The 14,960-nt window shown below is 32.5% G+C and overlaps 2 protein-coding genes across 8 annotated transcripts; both read left to right on the forward strand.

Annotated features, from left to right (window-relative positions):
* Window positions 1-2,823: 2,823 nt before the first annotated feature.
* Window positions 2,824-3,642, forward strand: LOC135123211 (trypsin epsilon-like). The gene has a single exon (XM_064047705.1). The coding sequence runs from the start codon at window positions 2,824-2,826 to the stop codon at window positions 3,640-3,642; it is 819 nt and encodes a 272-aa protein (XP_063903775.1).
* A 7,103-nt stretch (window positions 3,643-10,745) lies between these two features.
* LOC135123290 (cell surface glycoprotein 1-like) lies at window positions 10,746-12,977 on the forward strand. Of its 7 annotated transcripts, XM_064047808.1 has the most exons (6): window positions 10,746-10,864; window positions 10,982-11,140; window positions 11,206-12,001; window positions 12,065-12,321; window positions 12,355-12,380; window positions 12,414-12,977. In XM_064047808.1, the coding sequence occupies exons 1-6, from the start codon at window positions 10,816-10,818 to the stop codon at window positions 12,837-12,839; spliced, it is 1,713 nt and encodes a 570-aa protein (XP_063903878.1). In that variant the 5' UTR covers window positions 10,746-10,815; the 3' UTR covers window positions 12,840-12,977. The 7 variants fall into 7 exon arrangements, with proteins under 7 accessions (XP_063903878.1, XP_063903876.1, XP_063903881.1 ...); XM_064047806.1 differs by having other exon boundaries at window positions 12,355-12,977; XM_064047811.1 differs by lacking the exon at window positions 12,355-12,380 and having other exon boundaries at window positions 12,517-12,977.
* Window positions 12,978-14,960: the final 1,983 nt, after the last annotated feature.

Below are 14,960 nucleotides of genomic sequence, written 5' to 3' on the forward strand. Positions count from 1 at the left end.
TATCAATTTTTCCTTTTTTGACTTTTCGATTTTGGCCTATTTATATTTCAAAAAATTTGGGGCTTTTACAAAGTTACCATTCTTCAAATTTTCGATTTCTCAATTTTCCTATGTTTCAATTATACTATTTCCCAATTTTGGTTCTCTTCAATTATACGATTTTTAAATATTTCAATTTTTAAAATTTTGCCATTTTTAAATTTTCAGTTTTCCGATTTTTGAAGTAATCTTTTTTTTATTTTCCCATTTCCCGACTTCCCAAAGTTTCGATTTTTTTCAATTCTTCAATTTTTCACGTTTTTGATTTTTCAATTTTTCGATTTTTTAAGCTTACGATTTTTTGACTTTACTTTTTAGGTTTTCGATTTCTCAATTTTCCATTTTTGAATTTCTTAATATTTTGGATATTTCTTTCAGTTTTTTGATTTTTAAGTATTTCGATTTTTTAACTTTTCGATTTTTGGACTCCTGGATTTTCTGATTTCTCGATTTTTTACCCTCTGGATTTTCAATTTTTCGACTGTTTCATACTTCGATTTCTCGAGTTTTCAGTTCTTTTTTATTAAATTTTTTCAATTTTTTGAATTTTTAAATTTTAGTTTTTCCAGTTTTTCTTTTTTGAAATTTTTCGGTTCTTCAAATTTTTGATTTCTCGATCTTTTTAATTTTCGATTTCTCAATTTTCCTATGTTTCAATGATACGATTTTTAAATACTTCGATTTTTAAAATTTTGACGTTTTTAAATTTTCAGTTTTCCGATTTTTGAAGTAATCCTTTTTTTTATTTGCCCCTTTCCCGACTTCCCAAAGTTTCGATTTTTTTCAATTCTTCAATTTTTCACGTTTTTGATTTTTCAGTTTTTCGATTTTTTAAGCTTACTGTTTTTTGACTTTACTTTTTAGTTTTTCGATTTCTCAATTTTCCATTTTTGAATTTCTTAATTTTTCGGATATTTCTTTCAGTTTTTTGATTTTTAAGTATTTCGATTTTTGAACTTTTCGATTTTTGGACTCCTGGATGTTCTGATTTCTCGATTTTTACCTTATGGATTTTCAATTTTTCGACTGTTTCATGCTTCGATTTTTCGAGTTTTCAGTTCTTCTTTATTTCAATTTTTCAATTTTCCGAATTTTTGAGTTTTAGATTTTCCAATTTTTCTTTTTTAAAATTGATCAATTTCTCGATTTTTCAATTTTTGCGATGTTTTAATTATTATTCAATGTTTTAAGTTTTCGATTTTCTGATCTTTCAGTTCTTCAGTATTTCTATTTTTCAATATTTCAAATTTTGAAGTTGCTAAATTTTCACTTTTACGATTTTTCAAATAATCTATTTTTGATTTTCTCATTTCTTGACTTCACAAACTTTCAATTTTCAGTTCTTCAAATCTTCGATTTTTCGACTTTCAACATTTCAAATTTTGACGTTGCTAAATTTTCACTTTTCCGATTTCTCAATTAATCTATTTTTGATTTTCTCATTTCTTGACTCCACAAAGTTTTATTTTTCAGTTCTCCAAATCTTAGATTTTTCGACTTTGCTTTTTTGGTTTCTCGATTTCTCGATTTTTCAATTTTTTAATTCCTCAATTTTTGGATATTGCTTTCAGTTTTGGGATTTTTCAATGTTTCGATTCTTCGTGGATTTTCCGATTGCTCGATTTTTTATTTCTTGGATTTTCAGTTTTTCGTTTTTAAACTTTAGATTTTTCAGTTTTTCGACTGTTTCATATTTACAAATCGTAATTTGAATTTTTCAAGTTTTTGAGTTTCGGATGTTTCGATTGTTCAGTCTCTCGATTTATCAATTTTTCCATTTTTAACTTTTCGATTTTGGCCTATTTATATTTCGAAACATCGAAAAATTAAAAAATAAATTGGAAAATCGAAAATTTCAAAATTACGAAAATTGAAAAAATATAGAAGACCTGAAAATTTAAGAAATCGAAAAACCTAAAATCTTAAAAGTTAAAATATCGAAAAATTGAAAAATTGAGAAATCGAAGTATAAAACAGTCGAAAAATTGAAGAATCTAAAATTTTAATAACGAAAAATTGAAAATCCAAATGTAAAAAGTCGAGAAATCGAAAATTCCAGAATTCAAAAAATCGAAAATTTGGAATACTAAAAAATCCCAAAACTGAAACATGGAAAAAGTGAAGAATTGAAAATTCGAAAATCCAAAATTTAAAACGCAGACAGGCGGACAGATGGACAGACAGACAGACAGACGGACGGAAACGGCAGACCTATTTCTTCGTACTCTGTAGGTCATGAAAGGTCAGGAAAGCGTAAAAATGTTATTAATAGTGAAAGTGTTAATACTGAACATTTTTCGAACAATTTTTTTTTAACGAATGTTTTTTTATTTTCTGGGCATACGAAAGAAAGTCCGTTTAGGTACAATATTTTGTAGTATTTGTGTGTTTCTGAATGATTGTTATTTGAAAGTTCTTTAACTGGAGATTTCTCTTATGACCTTTCTCGGATCTGATCTGCGTGGAGTTAGCCAAAGTGAAATCATTCTACAATAATTCAATTTTTTCTCTTTTCATCTTCTATAACGTCATCAGCAAATCATTCCCTAATCTGTTTATATCACCGCACCATTACACTTAAACCACTACAACTGATAACACTCTCATCAATCAGTCCACCTCAAATATGACACTATCTGCCCATCAATCAACCATCTTTACCCACTCCCTTATCTTATCACGTCGATTCAAAACCACCCCCACGTACCCCTTAACATGCAACCAATGCACGCATATGCAGGTGAATAACCAGTCTCCACTTGAAAATCATGCAAATGAGGTGCAATGACCAGCGTCTCCTGCGTCATAATAACAACCCTCGTGGTCATATCTCTGGCAAATTTGCTCCTCCTGGTCCACGTGATCATGCACTCCATGGTCAAATGTGAACAAACCCGAACCATCACGAAAAAAATCCCCAAAATCCAAAAACGGGACAACTCAGCAGCAACCACCCACAACAGGAACAAATACAAATTCATGGCAGCTCTGGTGGTACTCTTCGGCGACGACGACTTCCAGTTCGTCTGCGGAGTGGCCATCATCTCCAAGAAGTGGGTCCTGACGGCCGCCCATTGCGTCGACCCTCTCCTGGACGAACCCCACGAGAAGATGAAGGTGGTGTCGTGTTTCGAGAAAATGAAGTACGGCTTGTGGTACGACGTCGAGGAGGTGGTGGTCCACGATGGGTACAAGGAGAGTCCTCTGGCGAATAACTTAGCGGTGATTAGTGTAGGGCGGTTCTTCAAGGAGAAGGAGGTGGGTTTTGTGGCTCTGCCGAGGAGGAGTTACAAGTATTTGGCCAATAGCAGTGCGACGGCTTTGGGGTGGGCGGGGGGCGAGTTGGTGGCGGTGGACGTGAAGCTGATGTCGTACCGGGTTTGTCGGGGTGCGTATTTTGATCAAGTCAGTGATGCTACTTTTTGTGCTGAGAAGAAGTCGTGTTTTTTTGATCATGGGGGGTTTTTGATGCAGAGGGATGTGTTGGTGGGGGTTGTGTCGTTTGGGGTGGGGTGTGGGGTGAAGCCGGTGGTGTATAGTAGGGTGTCGGGGTTTGAGGAGTGGTTTAGGGGGAGGAAAGTTGGGTTGGTTTTTAAAGATTAGGTTGTTTGTAGGTCAAGAGTATTGTGAAAGTATTGTTGTTGTGGACCTGTCGGATATTTTGATGATAATGATCAATAGTTAATTATTTATTACCTTATCGTTTTCTAGGTACAGGAGTTAATGTTCCACTTCTATAAGTGTTTACTAATTTTTGTATGAAGTTTGAACTTTTTGTTATTTGCATTTTTAGTATTTTTGTAGTGTATGTAAATGTTTGTAAGTGTAAGGTTAAGATTTAAGGAGAATCCGATTTAACGAAACTTATACATTTTTTATGTTTGTCTATTACAGTATGAATGTTTTTAAATAATTCTTGTAGAACTTGTTCACATGGACATTTTTTCGCAAAAAATTAAATTTTAGAAACATTAAGCAAGTCACAAATGTGTTTTTTTTTATTGTCAGAAAATCCAATTTGATTAATTGTAACCTCAAGAATTTTGGAAAAGATTTATCTAATTTCTGTTGTTTATCACTCATTTCCCTTCCTTTTGAAAACGCTAAAATATCAACATCAAGGTTTCCATAAATTTTGTAAAAAACTGATCGCTGGATTTTCGAAAAATTGAAACATCGAGAAATCGAAGAATCGAGAAACTGAAACAGTCCAAAGTAAAAAAATTGAAAATTGAAAAATTGTAAAGTCAAAACATCAAAAATTGAAAAGTCCAAAAATCAAAAAATTGTAAACACCAAAAAAATGCAAAATCTAAAATTTAAAAAATCGAAATGTGTATTAAAAAATCCCAAAACTGAAACATCGAAAAATTAATAAATTGGTAAATCGAGAAATTTAAACAGCCCAAAGTAGAAAAATTGAAAAATTGATAAATACAAAATTGAAAAATCGAAACATCGAAAATTGAGAACTCGAAAAATCAAAAATTTCAAAAATCAAAAAATTGGGAATACCAAAAAATCGAAAAATCGAAAAATCTAAAATACTTACTAAAAATTTCAAAATTGAAATAGTGAAAAACTAATAAATTGATATCGGAAAATCAAAATCTCAAAAGTGTAACATTGAAAAATTGAGAAATTGAGAAATCAAAAAGTCGAAAAATCAAAAATTAATAAGTCGAAAATTTGAAAAATTAGAAACTTGAAAAATCGGAAAACTGAATAATTGGAAAATCGAAAAACTGAAAAATTGGCAAATCAAAAAATCGAAGATTGGATAAATTGAAAAATCGAGAAGTCCACAAATCGAGCATGGAAAAGTCGACAAATCGAAAAATTGAAAAATCGACAAATCCTAAAACTGAGAAATTGAGAAATCGAAAAAACGAGAAATGGGAAATTTCAAAAGTCTAAACTTGAAAAATCGGAAAATTGAAAAATGGCCAAATCAAAAAATCGTTGCGACCAAATCTATTAATAAAAAAAATATGGATGCAACGAAAAGTCGAAAAAACGAGAAATCGAAAAATTGAAAAGTTTTCAACGCCAAAAACTGAAAAATTGCAAAAACAAAGAATCGAAGAATCAAAAAATTGATAAATTGAAAAATCGAAATATTAAAAAATTCCAAAAAAGAAATATCGAATCATTGTTAAGCCGATAAATCGAAACATAGGAAAATCTAAAAATCCCAAAAGTGGAACATTGAAAAATTTAGAAAACAAAAAATTGAAGAATTGAAAAATTGGAAAATCGAGAAGTAGAGAAATCGAAAAAATTCAAAATATTAAAAAATCTCAAAACTTGAATATCGAAAAATTAATAAATTAATAAATCGAAAATTACAGAAATTAAACAGTTCAAAGTAGAAAAATTAAACATTGAAAAATTGAAAAATTGAAAAATCGAAAAGTTGAAAAATCGAAACATCCAAAATTAAAAACTCGAAAAATCAAAACAATGGAAACAAAAAAATCGAAAAATCCAGAAATCTAAAAAGCTGAAAAATCCTGAAACTGAAATATTGAAAAATTAATAAATCGATAAATGGAAAAATGCAAATATTAAAAAATTCCAAAAATGAAATATCGAATTGATAAGTGGAACATTGAAAAGTTAAGAAAACAAAAAGTCGAAAAATCAAAAATGTAAAAGATCAAAAATTTAATAAATCGAAAATGTAAAAATTAGAAACTTGAGAAATCGGAAAACTGAAAAATTGAAAAATCGAAAATCCGAATAATTGGAAAATCAAAAAATTGAAGAACTGAACAATTGAGAAATCGAGAAGTAGAGAAATTGAAAAATTGAAATTTTCCAAAACTAAAGTTTTGAAAAATTGAGAAATTAAGAAATCGAATAGTCGAAAAATGGAAAATTTAAAAGTCGAAAATTTTAAAAATCAGAGACTCGAAAAATGGGGAAACTCAAAAATTGAAAAATTGAAGAATTGAATAACTAAAAAACCGAGAAGTCGAGAAATGGAACATCGAAAAATTCAGTAATCAAGAAATGAGTAAATCAAATAATTGATTAATACAGCGAAAAGTCGAAAAAACTAGAAATCGATAAATCGAAAATTGAAAAATTGCAAAAACAAAAAATTAAAAAAATTAGAATTTTAAAAATCAAAAAATCCCAAAACTAAAATATCGAAAAATGAAAAATCGGGAAATCGAGAAATGGGCAAAAAGTAAAAAATCAATACAACGAACAGCAGAAAAAACGAAAAATCGAAAACTTTGGAAGGCCAAAAATAGAAAATTGAAAAATTCCAAAAAAAATTGAAGAATCAAAAAATTTAAAGATCTCAAAACACTATCTATCGGAAAATTGAGAAATCGAAAAATCGAGAAATTATAACAGCCCAAGGTGGAAACATTAAAAATTGGGAAATTGAAAAAAAAAACTAAAAAACTAAAAATCTAAAATTCAAAAAATTCGAAATATTAAAAAATCCCAAAACTAAAATATCGAAAAATTAATAAATTGATAAATCGAAAAATCGAAATATTAAAAAATCCCAAAACTTAAATATCGAAAAATTCATAAATCGAAAAATCCAGAAATTAAACAGCCCAAAGTGGAAAAATTAAACAGTGAAAAATTGAAAAATTGAAAAATCGAAAAACTCAAAAATCGAAACATCCAAAATTAAAAATTCGAAAAATCAGAAAAATGGAAATACAAAAAAATCGAAAAATCCAGAAATCTAAAAATCTAAAATATTAAAACATCCCAAAACTGAAGTATTGAAAAATTAATAAATTGATAAATCGAAAAATCGAAATATTAAAAAATTCCAAAAATGCAATATCGAATTGATAAATGGAACACTGAAAAATTCAGAAATCAAAAAGTAGAAAAATCAAAAATTTAAACATCAAAAATTTAATAAATCGAAAACTGAAAAATTGCAAACACAAAAAATTGAAGAATTAAAAAAATCAAAAACACGAGAAATCCACAAATTCGAAAATCCCTATACCGAATTATCGAAAATTTGGAAATCGAAAATATTAAATATCCATAAATCTAAAACTCCATAAATCGAAAAATCAAAATTTGAGAATTCGAAAATTCAAAAATTTTATAAATCAAAAAACTGAAAAATCTATAACTGCGAAGTCGCAAAATTGAAAGATTGGGAAAGAGAAGCATGAAAAACTTGAAAAATCTAAAGTTTAAAAAATTGAAGAAACGAAACATCAAAAAATCGGTACATAATAAAAAAATCGAAAAATTAAAAAAAAATCTCAAAAAATCCCAAAACTGAAATATTGAAAAATTGAAAATTTGACAAACAAAAAAATCGATACTACGAAAAGTTGAAAAAACGAGAAATCGAAAAATCGGAAACATTGGGACGACAAGGATTGAAAAATCGGAAAATTGAAGAATCAGAAAATTGAAAGATCGTAAAACAGAAATATAAAAATATCAAAAGATCAAAATTTGAGAACTTGAAAATTTAAAAATTTTAAAAATTAAACAATTGAAAAATCTATAACCAAGAAGTCGAAACATAGAAAAATGTAAAATTTAAAAATCGAAATATTAAAAAATCCCAAACCTGAAATATCGAAAAAATTGAGAAATCGACAAGTCGAAAAATGGAACCTCTAAAAATTCAAAAATTGGAAAAATCAGAGTTGAAAAATTGAAAAACTGAAAAATTGAAGAATTAAAAAACGGAAAAATCGAAAACTTGAGAAATGGAATATTGAAAAATCGAAAAATGGGCGAATCAAAAAATCTATATAATGAAAAGTCGAAAAAACGAGAAATTGAAGAATCGAAAACTTTTGAACGCCAAAAATTGAAATTGAAAAGTCAAAAAACTGAAGAATCATAAAATTGAAATACCGGAAAATTGGGAAATCGAAAAACTGAAAAATCTAAAATACCAGAAATCTAGAAGTTGAAAAATCCTCAAAATGAATTCTCGAAAATTGGGAAATCGAAATATTAAGATCGAAAAATTGAAAAAGTGAAAAATCGAAGAGCCGAAAAGTCGAAAAATTAAAACAACGAAAAACGGAAACATTAAAAGATCAAGAGAGTAATAAATCGAGATATTAAGAAGTCGAAAAATGAAAACATCGAGTATTTGATATAGCCTAAAATGGAGAAATCTAAAGTTGAAAAATTTGAGAAATTTAAATTTTAAGGAAATCGAACACTGAAATCTTGATAAATCTAGAAATCGAAAAGTTGAAAGATTGAAAAACCGAAAAATTGAAAAATACAAAATTTTGAAAATCGAAAAACTGAAAATTCTAAAACCGAGAAGTCGAAAAATCGAAAGATCAAGAAATCGAAGGATCAAGAAACCGAAATTAAAAATCCTAAAATTTTAAGAATGGAAAAGTTGACAAAAAGAAAAATCGAAGAACGGAAAAATGGAGAAATTGAAAAATCCAAAATTTAAAAAATCGAAAAATTAAAATATCGATAAATCGAAGATTCGGAAGATTCAAAAATCGAGAAACTGAAACATCAAACACTCGAAAAATCGTTTAAAATTAAAATATTTAAAATTAAAAAATCGAAACATTGATAAATCGATATAAATTGAAAATCTAAAAATCGATAAATCGAAAAATTTAATTGAAAATTTAGGAAATCGAGAAATCTAACTTAGGTTTCTAAATTTTGACGTTTGCCAAAAATTGGAAAATTTGAGAAATTTTTGGAGGTTGAACCGACAAATTTTCATTAACGATTTCCACAACCCTAAAATGTTTGCAAGATTCCAAAGCATTCGATTTTTCGAAAAATCTGTATGCCTTGTGTAAAACTCAACACGGATTCATAAATCACAAGTGGATGGATACGTTATTTTATAAAATTTAAATGTGGGGATGATTAGAAAAATTCTGGATATTATCCACTAAATAGTGTGGTAGTTTTTAAAAAGGGTTTCGAGGTGGTCACTTATTGCCTTTTGTGAGTATAAACACGTGTTCGATGCTATCTATTTCCCTAATCAGTTAAATTTGACTATTTCCTTAAATACAGACATATTAATTACCAATTATTCATTAATTAAGAAATATTTAAAAGGAAATGCAACAATTCTATTGATTATCTTATCTACAGTTGGTATTAAACTTTGTTTAATGCGTTAACTTGTGACATGCGAGAAATGCACGCACATGCAACAAAGGTGAATAAACCATGCTCATCTAAATATTCTTAATAAATTGTAATTTTAAAATTAACAATGTAAGTTTCAAAATCAAACAAACACAAATATGTAAACATGGAAGACCTACTTTTTCCATTCTAGAATCTGTGAAATCTTCTATTTAAGGCGTGGTCACAATTACAGTATTTATCAAGAATTCAAAATAATTTCAATTTCGTCTTCTAATAAAATCTTTATATAAATCGTAAAAGTAATAAATGTTCTTATTACGGTACATTTTCTTTGTGTTGCTGACACGAAATTGCACAATACAACACAAAAAGTAATTTACCTATAATGAGAGGCCATAAACCAATATCAGTTAATTCGTCCAAAGTAAATGGCGAATTATTTAAGCGAATTTGGTTCTTGACCGTCTCCCAGTTGTGTTCAGATCATAGTGATTAACGTAAGTTTAAAACCAAAAATGAAAGTGATTCTTCTTTTTTTAGTTGCGTCTTTTGTGCACACTGGTGAGTCCCACATCGTTTAAAAAAATCCTCCCTTACTAAATTATTGTTTAAAGGTTTTTCGGCGCGATGTCCGACTTGCCAAGATTGTGCTCACACTAAAGAGGAGCTGGTAGAGTGCAAACTAAGCAAGAAAAATAGTGTTTTGAAAATAACTTGGAATACGGTGTACACAACAGACTCGAAATATGTATGCGTGGATGTTGTGTTTCCAAAAGGTTGCAAAATTATTTTTTTGAGCTGAATCATGCCTAATTTCGAGTTTACAGATAACGTTGATTATCATTTGAAAGAATGTGCAGTTGGAAGCAAAGAAAGCATATGCCAGACATATTTTAAACAGTATGGGAAAGATAAAGTTTTTTGCGAGGTGGTAGAAGCTCATGAAGATGTATCAGAGTCGCCATTTTTTGACGATCCAGGGCTACCAGACGCACCATCTTTGGAAGATCTGTCTCCGGCAGTTGAACCGAACCCATACAATGAACCACCTCCACGTACAGAGCCGTATTTAGTTCAATTATCATCCCCTGTTTCGGTAACTCGAGGTCCGGAGTATAAATCCAGTGTGGAGAGTTCAGCAACGTTTCAAATAGCAACTGCTTTAGTTTTTGTTTTGGTTATTTTGTGTTCATTTTTCTAGTACTTTCTTGTTTTATTTCCCAACAGGCAACATGTATTCACCATAGAAGTAAAAATATACTGTCTTAAAGTACTTCCTCTTGGTATCACAGATTGTTTAACAATGTTTTACAATTTAACTCACAAACTAAAATGGAATGCTGTTATAAGAATGGCAAAGTGATAATCAATTTTTGTTTGTTAGTTCGCAATCACAAAGCAAGAGGTGAGTCAAAAGGTTTCCTGTTAAAGTTAGATTATTTCCTTTTGTTTCTAAAGATGCAGGTTATCAGAGATTATATCAATATTGTGAAACAATAAAATATTCAATATTTTTTTAATTCGTTATCACTGCATTGATAGGGCAACTAGAAAAAAATGCATTCGGATTACGGATGCGTATATAATGATACTCTCAATGATTGATGAACACATTGTAGTGTAGAAGAGCATTGGGTCATTTTGTGAAAGCAGTTGTGAGACTTTTTCGAAATGGATTACACTTACATTATCTTTTCAGTTTTAGTTGTGATCCACTCAGGTAAATCAAGTATTTTGCAAATTATTATTGATAACACAATGTTAGTGTCACATTTATTTATAGAATTCACTTTTGAAAGTTTGAATTGGTAAATTTTCTGAAACTTGTTATTCTTAGGCGTATCGCTGAAGTGTCCTACATGTCGTGGAAAGACTTGCGAAGAATCGGAAGTTCCAACAAGAGAGTGCACTTTCCGCAATACCGAACTCATCGGGATAGCTAAAAGTGACTTAGCTTCTTCGAATTATGCCTGTCTCCAAGCTGAGTTCATTAAAGGTAAACGGTCAATTTACGGAATTGATAAAATCTATATTTTTGATTTTCATATTTTGTTAAAACAGATGGAAAGGCCGAAAAAATCCAGCAATGTGTGGCTTCTATTACTCATGACGATGTTTGTAATAAACTTCAAGACTCTTATAGTGTTATAAGTTGTAAAGTGAACAATACTCAAGTGCTGTTGTCAAAACGTGAATTCAACGATAACAGTGCCAAAATATTACTTAATGAAGACACCTCAGACTTCCTGGAGCCATTTTCTGATACTACTCCAGAGCCTACTGATGAAACTCCAGAGCCTACTGACGAGACACTAGAACCTACTGACGAGACCCCAGTGCCCAGTGATGAGACCCCAGAGCCTACTGACGAGACACCAGAGCCTACTGATGAAACTCCAGAGCCTACTGACGAGACTCTAGAACCTACTGACGAGACTCTAGAACCTACTGACGAGACCCCAGAGCCTACTGATGAGACCCCTGAACCAACGCCCGACCCCAGTAATGAAACCCCAGAACCTACTGACGAGACACCAGAACCAACACCCGAGCCTACTGACGAGACTCTAGAGCCTACTGATGAAACTCCAAAGCCTACTGATGAGACCCCAGAACCAACACCTGAGCCTACTGACAACACTCCAGAGCCTACTGATAACACACCAGAACCAACACCCGAGCCTACTGACGAGACTCTAGAACCTACTGATGAAACTCCAGAGCCTACTGATGAGACCCCAGAACCAACACCTGAGCCTACTGAAGACACTCCAGAGCCTACTGATGACACACCAGAACCAACACCCGAGCCTACTGACGATACTCCAGAACCAACACCCGAGCCAACTGACGAGACCTCAGAGCCTACTGATGAGACTCCAGAGCCTACCGACGATACTCCAGAGCCTACTGACGATACTCCAGAACCAACACCCGAGCCAACTGACGAGACCTCAGAGCCTACTGATGAGACTCCAGAGCCTACTGACGAGACCCCAGAACCAACACCCGAGCCTACTGACGAGACCCCAGAACCAACACCCGAGCCAACTGACGAGACCCCAGAGCCTACTGATGAGACTCCAGAACCTACTGACGAGACCCCAGAACCAACACCCGAGCCTACTGACGAGACCCCAGAACCAACACCCGAGCCAACTGACGAGACCCCAGAGCCTACTGATGAGACCCCAGAACCAACACCCGAGCCTACTGACGAGACACCAGAACCAACGCCCGAGCCCACTGACGAGACCCCAGAACCATCACCCGAGCCCACTGACGAAACCCCGGAGCCTACTGATGAGACTACAGAGCCTACTGACGAAACCCCAGAACCAACACCCGAGCCTACTGACGAGACCCCAAAACCAACACCCGAGCCAACTGACGAGACCCCAGAGCCTACTGATGAGACCCCAGAACCAACACCCGAGCCTACTGACGACACCCCAGAGCCAACTGACGAAACACCAGAACCAACGCCCGAGCCCACTGACGAGACACCAAAACCATCTACCGAGCCCACTGACAAAACTCCAGACCCTACTGAGAAGACCCCAGAGCCTACTGACCAGACCTCAGATACTACTGGCAACACCCCAGTCCCAAGGCCGAGTAGCAGTAATACTGAAATCAGTCCACTGTCTTTAATAATATTTTTGAGTATGTTGCTATGTTATCATCAAATGTAGTTCAAGTTAAAATTTATTGTCACTAATTAGTATATTATTGTAAATTTTGTACAAAAATTAACGTAGAAAAAATAACTTATTAATTTATTATTGTCCTTGTGTAACGCGTTATGAAAAATAAAGCGCCTCTAGTTACTCTTTGAAGATTTTTATTTCGTTAATTCCAGATTTTCAAACCAATTATTTAGTCACCTGGGTGTTGAATTATACAGGGTGAATCACTAGGTGTGCATTTCCCGATTTCTCATTATAGTATTTTGTTTTTAAGGCGTAATAGAAACTATTTTACTTTCCGAGCCTAAGCAAAGAAAGTATAGTAATTGAATCCATCGGACGAATGGCCACTTTTATATTTTCTCGACGTTTCATGATCCCTAGAGTACGAAAAAAATAGTCTGCCTGGTTGTCTGTATATGACGTCATTTTAAAGAATTCTATGTTTGATTTAACTCTTATACAAAAATTTAGTCCTATAAATGTGGTGTACGAATACGCTTTGATTTTTTTTTCTTTTTCTGTGGCATTATCAATTATTATCTGTGTTTATGACGTCATTAAGATATTTTATTGATGGGATTACCCCATTTTCTTGAAAAGGTGAAAATACGCCCTTGTTTAGTTAAAAATATAAAACCTTCTCGGGGGCGATAAATGTCAATTTTAAGGACGTGAAACTTTCTGGGGGGTCCCAAGTCTCTTGTTTTAAAAAAGTGATACATTCTCGGGGGTCCCAACTGTCCTTTCTTAAAGAAGGCGAAACCTTCTGGGGGGCCCCAAGTGTACGCTTTTTAAGAATATTAAATTTTCTCTGGGGTCTCAAAAGTCTTATTTCTTAATAAGAGTCCTAAGTGTCTTTTTATAAATGTAAAACCTTCTCGGGGGCCCCAATTATCTTTTTTAAAAATGTAAATTCTTCTGAGCATCCCAAATGTTTTTTTAGAACGTAAAATTTTCTCGGCGGTGCCAAGTGTCTTTTTTAAAAATGTAAAACCTTCTCTGGAGTTCCAATTGTCTGTCCTCAAAAATGTAAAAATTTTTCGGGGGCTCCAAATAATTTTTTTTTAATGTAAAACCTTCTCGCGGGCCCCAACTGTCTTTTTTAAAATGTAAAACATCCTCGGGGACCCCAAATATCTTTTCTTAAGAATGTGAAACTTTATCGGAGTTCCCAACTCTCTTTTTTTAAAAAAATGTCTTTTTTCTCAGTGAGAAACCTTCTCAGGGGTCCCAGCTGCCTTTTTTCAACATATAAAACTTCCTCGGGGGCGCCTAATGTCTGTTTTTAAGAATGTGAAACCTTCTCGGGGGTCCAAACTGACTTTTTTAAAAATGTGAAACCTTGTCGGGTGCCCCAACTGTCTATTTTAAAAATTTAAAACCTTCTAGGGGACCCCAATTATCTTTTCCTTTATGAGAAACCTTCTCTGGGGTCCCAAATGTATTTTTTAGAACGTGAAACCTTGTCGGTGGTCCCAATTGTCTTTTTTAAAAATGTAAAATCTTCTCGGAGGCTCCAAATGTCTTTTTTTAATGTAAAACCGGCTCGAGAGTTCCAACTGTCTTTCTTAAAAATGTAAATAAAACCTTCTCGGGGGTCAAAACTGTTTTTTTTTATGTAAAACCTTCTCGGGGACCCCAATTGTCCTTTTTACTTCCCGAGCGTAAGCAAAGGAAGTATTGTAATCGAGTCCGTCGGCCGACTCTCTACTTTTACGTTTTCTCGATCTTTCATGACCCCTAGAAGACGAAGAAATAGGTCTCCCATTTCCGTCTGTCTGTCCGTCTGTCCGTCCGTCTGTCCGTCTGTCCGTCTGTTGTCCCGGATTTTTATTAGACAGATAATCTCCGAAAGTACTCGACCGATTGTTGAAAAATTTTGTACTTATATTAAGAATATCATGTAGATGGTAAAACGCTAACCAAAATTTGTCTAATCATCCCCATCACTAAAGCGATGACGTCACTTCAAAACTGTACATAGTAAATGGGTTTTCAATTGTATAAAATAACATAGTCCTACACATGTAGTTTACAACTCTGAATCGACTTTTCACCCGAAACGTCCAGATTTTTGGAAAAAAAAATCAAAATTATAAAACAACATTTTGAAATTTAATTTTT

This window comes from Zophobas morio, unplaced genomic scaffold (assembly GCF_036711695.1).
Source record: "Zophobas morio isolate AGI-343-1 ecotype UQ-CSIRO unplaced genomic scaffold, CSIRO_AGI_Zmor_V1 ptg000006l, whole genome shotgun sequence".
Taxonomy (NCBI): Eukaryota; Metazoa; Arthropoda; class Insecta; order Coleoptera; family Tenebrionidae; genus Zophobas; species Zophobas morio.